General features: G+C 37.6%; 1 protein-coding gene across 3 annotated transcripts in view; it reads right to left on the minus strand.

The window, feature by feature from the left end:
* Positions 1 to 3,564: 3,564 nt before the first annotated feature.
* Positions 3,565 to 8,225, minus strand: part of LOC107560237 (NADPH oxidase activator 1-like) — a 13,834-nt gene continuing 9,173 nt past the window's right edge. For all 3 annotated transcript variants that reach the window (XM_016244363.1, XM_016244365.1, XM_016244364.1), the window contains exons 7-16: positions 7,940 to 7,999; positions 7,798 to 7,835; positions 7,528 to 7,666; positions 7,231 to 7,299; positions 6,659 to 6,737; positions 6,224 to 6,303; positions 4,948 to 5,102; positions 4,696 to 4,801; positions 3,967 to 4,090; positions 3,565 to 3,882 (exon numbers count right to left, since the gene is read on the minus strand). In XM_016244363.1, coding sequence (XP_016099849.1) covers positions 3,776 to 3,882; positions 3,967 to 4,090; positions 4,696 to 4,801; positions 4,948 to 5,102; positions 6,224 to 6,303; positions 6,659 to 6,737; positions 7,231 to 7,299; positions 7,528 to 7,666; positions 7,798 to 7,835; positions 7,940 to 7,999 — 957 coding nt within the window. In that variant the 3' untranslated portion in view covers positions 3,565 to 3,775. The remainder of the gene's footprint in view (positions 3,883 to 3,966; positions 4,091 to 4,695; positions 4,802 to 4,947; positions 5,103 to 6,223; positions 6,304 to 6,658; positions 6,738 to 7,230; positions 7,300 to 7,527; positions 7,667 to 7,797; positions 7,836 to 7,939; positions 8,000 to 8,225) is intronic.

Below are 8,225 nucleotides of genomic sequence, written 5' to 3' on the forward strand. Positions count from 1 at the left end.
AAACAACTGTGAGGAACGCATTTAGACAAACTAAACCACATTTTTCCTGTGCGTGAGCTATTTTTAATGTTCAAGGCCCACCGGGTTATTGACGTTAATCAATTGAAAAATAAGTAGTCTCCAAAGAGCATTGCGCACTTAACGTAAAAGTTCTCAAAGGGAAACAGTCGAAACCACAGCCACCTGATTTCAACTTCAGACGAATGTGTCATAGGCAGATCCTCTCAATGTTATTCATTCATTCCTTTTTTGTTTTAAGGGATCATGTACGTCCAGCCTGTCATTGTTTAAAAATAAACAACGATAGGGCGATAACATTATCACTGGCTCTGGCTGTCATGTCCCATGAAATGTTGATTTAATTTGTAATAAATCATTATCTTGTAGCTTAGCGCCTATAGATTCTGCTCAGAAAAATAGTCTGGCCTAGCAACAACCCAGCTAACAGGAGACGTTCTCAGAACGTTGGCTAACATTCTGTCAAGGTTCTCCAAGGTGATCATTCTTTCAGTAACGTTAATAGAATGTTCATTCAAAGTTAAATATAAACTGGTCTTATATAAAGTTACACAAAGTTTATATATGTATTATTTACATTGTTTATGGAATGCATTTGAAACATTTTAGTTGAACATTCGTGGTCGTCAAAAGTAACACTTCCATAATGTCTGTAAAATAATAAAATAAAACGCTCCCATAACCTAGACAAACTGGACGTTTTGAAAGTTCAGAGAACATTTCATAATTTAATGGTAACGTTAGCAAGAAGTTCTTAGAACATATTTATTTTAGTTGACGAATACTGCAACATACTTATGATTTAATATTTAATTAAAAAAGATTAATTTATCAATCTGCAATGAAACATAAAAATTGTATGGCAATGGTGGAACATCCCATTTAGAGATCAAAAATATTTGACCTAGCAAAGCCACAACTGACCAATCAGAATCAAGTGTTCCAGAGAGCCATTAAATACAGAAAAACTTCCAGAATAGTAGTGACCTAAATACATTTTTTAGTAATGACTAATGAAAACCAAACCCGATTATGATTGACATTTTCCTTTGGAACACTTTAAAAAGAAATATCTCGGTGCAGATGAAATTCTAAAGGCCCTTACATTTCAATCTTACAGTTGATTTCTTATCCTAAGTTAAGACGGGGCAGTGAAAGCTGTTTTGAACAGATTTACAAAACGAGGGCAGTGTTTGGATGCATTTATGTGTGTGTGTGTGTGCTTTATTTGAGAGAGTTCCATTTATACCTGAAGCTCTCTAATCCCTTGTGTCTGCCTGGGAAAAGAGAGTAATATCACATCTAAAACACAGCTTTGCTCAAATCAGGGTGGTGTTGTGAGAACCCAACTCTCACAGAGGCTGTGTCTAATACTGCATCTGCTGAGAAAAGCTGCATAATCCATACTGCACATTCATGGCAGTCCATGAATTGTTTTAAACAATAACAATTATCCTTATTATGTAGGCTGTCTAATGTGCTCAAAAGGCAACCAGCAAGGTTTTAGGTCAGTCTGTGGATTTCAGCTGCTGTGGAAGCTCAGTTAAAACACACGTGTCATCCTCTAAGCTCATAAAGAGGAATTAGAAAGGCCTGTCAGCAGACATCCACAACCTACAGATCACCAATAGTCTCATTGAGGGCTATTAATAAACTCATATGGACAGACTGTTGCTCCCTTTAAGGCTGTATTTAACCTCATCCGTTTCTGCATTGACCCAATCCAGTTTTAGTGTAGTGCGTTTTACTGGCCCGACAGCAACAAAGTGCATTTGTTTTGCCAGGGAGACTGTATATATGAACTATGCTAAATAAAATGATTAAAAATATCAATAATACAAATTAAACAAAACAGAGTGCAGCATAATCAAATAAACGTGTACTAAACATTAAAATAAATGACAGCAGCCTCAGTAGTTAAATGACTGACTTAAAATGATAATGAGACTAAACATCTATAGACCCTCTCAACTGAACTTTCTTCGTTCTTCCAGGTGTCCAACCCACTGATTTACAGCCCTTTAAGATGGTGACATTGCAGCAAAAGAGTCAAATTCATTGCTAATTTGCAATTACCGCTCTTGGCATCAACGCATGGTGGCAGAAATTAATGAACAATTAATGGGCCTAAATGAGACAATAGAGATGCTCATTGATCTTTATGCACTGTATAAGTGAATACACTTCAGCTGTAAGTCACGCATAACTATGACTCACTTACCAAAAGCACACATACACACTCAAAAGTGCTCCAAAATGTATGCCAGAAATTCAATTAAGTGCTAAAATACCAAATATCTTCCCTTGTCCTTTCTTTCTCCGTCCGTGTACGCGTGTTTGTGAGAGTGATTTAATGAAGCTGTGTGGTTGGGTTGGTTTAACCTAATTTGAGTAACTCCTGTTCTCTTGGCTTAAGATTCCCCATGCACCATCATAGTTGGCTGTTTTCGGCTGTCTGCTTTCTTGATAAAGAGTCCAACATTATCTTTTGAGTACAGAGCAAGTGATGTACAGAATAAACAACTAACTTTTATGACGGGTTGCTCAGTCAAGGCCATTAAATTGCAGCCGTTGGCTGTGCTACACAAAGACCCAAATACAGTTCAGAAATACAGTTCAGTTACAACTGACAGAAGCTTGTTTTGACGCTGAAACATGTTAAACGGTATAACTCCCTGACACTTATACAACAGCTCATAAACACGATGCCAAATTTCACTCTTTGACAAATAAAAATCCAGGAACAGAAGGTAGGAGGGGAAGAACTGATCGGTAAACGTTGGGTCAGAATGCGGTACGGCTTTGATTAATAGCAGAATGTTTAATGGGAATTGAGGGAAATGTGCGTCACGCTGGGCTCTGCCAACCCCATAATTACAGCAATATAAAAGAGCAGAGGGATCGTACGCTGCAGTGCCATGCCCAAGTGCCCGGTCTGACAGAGCACACCACGCCTTTAAACACTGCATTACAGATACCTCGCTGAGGTGTATTCAGCTCTCACTACAGGACAAGGGTGATTTAAAAGCCATTTTATGACATCTGACCAAGTCAGAAATAAAATCTGCCAGCGGTGTGTATTGTATGGGTGTGATGCAAGTTAAATCATCTCTTTTTCTGCACTGCTGTTCAGTTTGTATATGATAGATATGTCAGCTGCAGGTTAAGAAGAGGTGGGTGGCAATGATGTAAACTAAAGCAAGCATCCCATGGAGCATTATTTAAAACTTTGGATTTGGCTTCTAGCCGCCCTGTTTTGTGATCTCAAAAAGTACCTGAAATTCTCACTTTTCTATTAATATTAAATGAACTCACTCTGTAAGGCGAGCCAGGAGTTTCCAGTTGGCATCTAATTTAGACAGAATTTGGATGTTCTGGTACCATTATACGTAATATATTTCAGACATCTTAAATTCCCTAATGATATTATTTTCCAGTTAAAAGCACTTAAAGACTGCTGTAATCTCATTAAGTAAATGGAAAAATAAATCAAGGAAAAGGTTATGGAAAATTCACATTTAGAACAGGAAAAAAAATATGGAGAGGAGGAATTATTTTGATTTCAAGTTTTAAAATGTATGCTCAAAAGTTATTGTGATCGTGTTCATTGAGACAGCAGTTAGGCACAGACACATTTTGGCATGAAGATAAATACTGTCATTTTTAACAGATGGACCCCTTGAGACTGTCGATGCACATGAGAAAGTTCTTATTCACTGAAGGCTAATACAGCCACTGTTGATGTTTAGAGGCTGTGTCAATCTGTTGATGCCCCACTGATGCTGTCTGTATCCCGATGAGCAAAACTTCGAGGGAAGATGCCGATATTTCCAGCAACATGTCCTTCTAACCACTCATCATTCACTGCAAAATGGAAAAAAATACTTGTCTTACTCCATCACTTGTGTGTAACATTAATAACAAAAAGATACCCCTGTGTTTATGTACCTTCACTCAGAATGTCAATTGTGTCGCCTTCACTGAATTCCAAATCTTCTGGGCCTTGTGCATTGTAGTCATACAGTGCCACCATCTGATAGAGAATGGCCCTGTTGGCCAGAGGTTCCTCGTTCTTGGGACAAGATGGATAAAACAGGTTGCCAAAATATAAAAAATTGCATAATTGATTCATAATAGATCAAAGTTCATGGAGTTTAATAAAAGGGTAAAGCATTTATAGGTTGATTTCCTCAAATGGTGTAAACACTGTGACTGTGCAAGCACTAGCTCAATCACTGGAAGACATTTTTGGCAAGATAAGCTAACCAAACTAGAATTTTGCAATTCTGTTTGGTGACCGTAGTGGTACAAAAATTATATTAAAGGGATAGTAGACCCAAAAATGAACATTTTGTCATTATTTTCTCACCCTCGTGTCGTTGCAAACCTGTATGAGTTTCTTTTTTATGTTGAACATAAAAGAAGATATTTTGAAGAATGCTGGTAATCAAACAGTCGACGGTCTCCATTGACTTACTATGAAAGTCAATGGGGACCAACAACTGTTTGGTACTTCAAAATTCTTCATAATATCTTCTTTTGTGTTCAACACAAGAAAGAAACTTATACAGATTTGGAACGACATAAGGGTGAGTAAATAATGACAATTTTCTTTTTTGGGAGAACTATTCCTTTAAGTCACCGATAGCTGTCAGTCAAAAATGGCAATTAGTTTACCTGACACCAAATTTGGGCACGTCCGTATTCAGCCACACCCTCCAGGCTATCCAGTCTTTCATCACCATTTAGTGGTGTTAGTGCTCTGTTGCCATTCCTTCTGTGTCTGTGAGAGGAAGTAGTAGTATGTGTTAGAGATGGTGTGGGGGTTTGTACAATTAAAAAATGTGACCAGACTTCTAACATACTTTAAAGCTGGGAATTTATGGCAACTAAAAGTGGGTCAAGCAGACTGCAGGTCTGCGATATTACCTGAGGCGAACATTCATTGCAGGCTGTCCTAATTTCTCAGCGATTTTGTCTTGCAGATCCCGGAAAGAAGTTTCTAAAGGCACTCTCAGAGCCATGGTGTATGTATAGTGCACCTTGACTATGACTGATCCAGACTCCTGAGGTGAAGTTTGGGCCTGAGAAATTGGGGCGGGGGGGCACATCTGAGGTTACAGCGGAGACAACTGAGAGCTACATATGATCAGTTCACTGGAAGTGTAAGCCAAGTGAATATGAAGTTACAATACAAGAACTTGAAAAATGAAAGTATTTTCCCCCAATTTCAAATACCCCTTTTCCCCATTACAAAGTTCTATCATTCGCACAAGGTATTTGCATATTCAGATATAAGTTTTGTCACAAGGTAATCTGCCAGACAGTGGCCTCAAATAGTCCCCTTTTCAAATTTTTATCAGCTTTCTTTTGCTCCCTTGGGTGTTTTTCTGACTGAATCAGGCCAAATCAAAGGCCTGCTGCCTCAACACTCCACTCCACTTCATGTCTGAGTCACAAAACTCATTCAAAAGATCTCATCTCACACAAAAGATCAACCATGACGGTCACTGCATTAATCATGCTCTGCTTCTATTTCCATCTACAGTACATTATACTGTCAGAAATGCTGGCTTACAGGCTTGACAAATTGGACAGGGAGATAAAACGAATTTGCAGAAATATATAAGATACAAGCACAGAGGATGCAACCAAATATGTTAATAGACCTGGGGCCTTATTTATCAACAGTGGGCATAAAAGTTTCTATATTTTGTCCTTATATTTACACACATTCTTACATATAAAGATAAGTTGGTAGATCCCACACTTTGCGTGAAACTGTTCTTACGCACACATCTGTGCATACGCACTGTTGATAAATAAGGGGCCTGGTCTTTCAAACCATGTTGAAAGAGCACAAATCTGTTCCCTTTAATTCAATGAACAAATCATTTTAATAATTTAAGTTTATTGTTTCAAAGACACTTAATATTCCATAATATCATTGATTATTGAACAAAACTTGAACTGAATTGAGCTGAATAATGACGCTATTCTAAAAGCTTTTACACTTAATACCGTGCAGTTGCTTTGAAACAATCTCAACTGTATTAAGGGCTATATAAAGGTAAATTCTGGCAAAAACGGATTGTGTGGGTAAAATAAAACGTTGGAGTTTCCATTCTAAAGGCATCACTGCTTTGTCCTGCCACAAGGTCAGCATTCTTTCATCATTTTCAAGTGTGTTTCGTTAGTTACTCACCTGCTGTGTAGGGACGCGGGTGGAGTTGCCGGTTGTAGGAGGAGTTGTGTGGGTAGCACCGGCATAGGAGGGGTGCCGCTCTACAGGAGAGAGGATGAAACTTACATTCTTCAGAATACCAGTACAGTCATTTTTGCTGTTTATTTTTAGGACAGTTAAAGGAGAGACAGGAAATGCACATAAGCGGCACATACTGTAAGTGTATCACGCAACATGCTGGAGCATGTGCTGTATTTAAACAATGCCAGTGCACTTTTGACATCATCAAATATTATAAAAGAGAAAGTTTAGAGATGATATTATCTTTCATTTTTTATGATAATATATATTTATGAAATAAAAGAAAACACACACACACACAACAACAACAACTTTAGTCATTAACAAACAGTTTCAGTGTGAATGCGTCTGTTTTATCTGAATTATTTTCTGTACCTAATGAACGTTGAGATGGAGCTTGGGGTCGATTTGGGGGTTTTAGGGCTGGTGGATGTGGGATGCCATTGGCGAGTTCCTTCAAAGAAATATAAAGAGAAAATCACTAAATATGGTACTTTAATTCAGATATTGGACATCAGAGGCTAAAGAATAAGGTCACTGCTAATACAGTATGCCAAGCAAGGAAATTTAGATCCCTTTTTTGCTCAATTAATCATCACATATCTGGCAGAAGTGGTAACAAGAGGCTATAAACTTTTAAACCTTTTTTATTTTCATGATTGCTTTTCTTTTCCTTACAACGATACTAAAAGTAACAGTGTGCGGTGGCAAAGCGCAGTCTTTCCCAAATCTCTGTGGTTTGCAAAGTGTGTAAGCACATTTTTAGACTAGAATTAAAAAGCTTTTAAAGCTGTCTGCATTCATAAAGCTCAACATACTGAATAAGAGAAAAGCTGGGTAAGACTTGGCAAATAACAAGACACTATTAAAAACCATAAAGAACACTCTGTGGGAAATGAAAGAGGTCATAAGGAAGTTAAAAAACAAACAAACAAAAGGACACTTACAATTCGCTTGTTTTTACCCTTGTTTTTCTTGCCCATCGGTTCAAGCAGGAAATTGGGAACCAGACCTCTCTGATATTTTTTAAGTTAAAAAAGAGAAATATCCCAGTCATTATTCTATACTCGGTCAAATGTTTAATATCATATCACACTGATGATGCCACTTCAACTGCTTTTGTGAATGTCAGAAAAATTATTAGAAAGCGAGACTATAATGTCGAAAAACATTCAATGTGCTTCCAAATCAAAACAAATCCTCTGTAACAGTCCATCACATTCTAGAAAGAAAGAGTATCCCACCTTTCCATCAGAAATGACGACTGCCAGTCCGTCCTTGTCATCATCACTGTACAAAAACACTTCTGCTCCTGCAGGCACCGTGAGCTCCCCTGCCCCTTTTGCCACATATGCACTCTTCATTATCAAGTAACGAGAGTCCCTATGCAGGAATAACATATTCAGCTTAATTAGAAATACTTTTTTGTACTTAAATTTGGCATAAAATTAGTACAATATATTATGTCTGTGTATTAAGCTGGTCTTTATATTTTCTGTATATTGAATACTTACTGGCCATCTTCTACCTTTGGCTCATAGTACCCTGGTTTCTGCAGTGACATATATAATCAGTACAGTCTAGTTAGAAACCAAAAGATAGTGAAAAAAGCAGGACAACATTTGACAGGTGTAATATCACAGGTAGTAAATGTACCTGTGGTCTGAGAGGATCAAAACCTCTGAAGTCATCATTTGGAATCAAAGAAGTGATGACCTGAGAGAAGAAAAGTTTAATTTCAGTAAACATTTCTCAAGTAATAGTGTGCATAGTGTTTATGTGCTTAAAATTATTTTTGGTATATAATGGCATGTATCTGCAGGTTTGATTTAAATTTATTAAATACATATATTTCTACAATCTTCAACAGATTTTCAACTGTCCTCAACCAGAGGCTCAGGACCCTGTAGGACTTTTCTATGGTAGGGGGGGGGGGGGGGGG

The sequence above is a fragment of the Sinocyclocheilus grahami genome, unplaced genomic scaffold, assembly GCF_001515645.1.
Source record: "Sinocyclocheilus grahami isolate Dianchi unplaced genomic scaffold, SAMN03320097.WGS_v1.1 scaffold715.1, whole genome shotgun sequence".
Classification (NCBI taxonomy): Eukaryota; Metazoa; Chordata; class Actinopteri; order Cypriniformes; family Cyprinidae; genus Sinocyclocheilus; species Sinocyclocheilus grahami.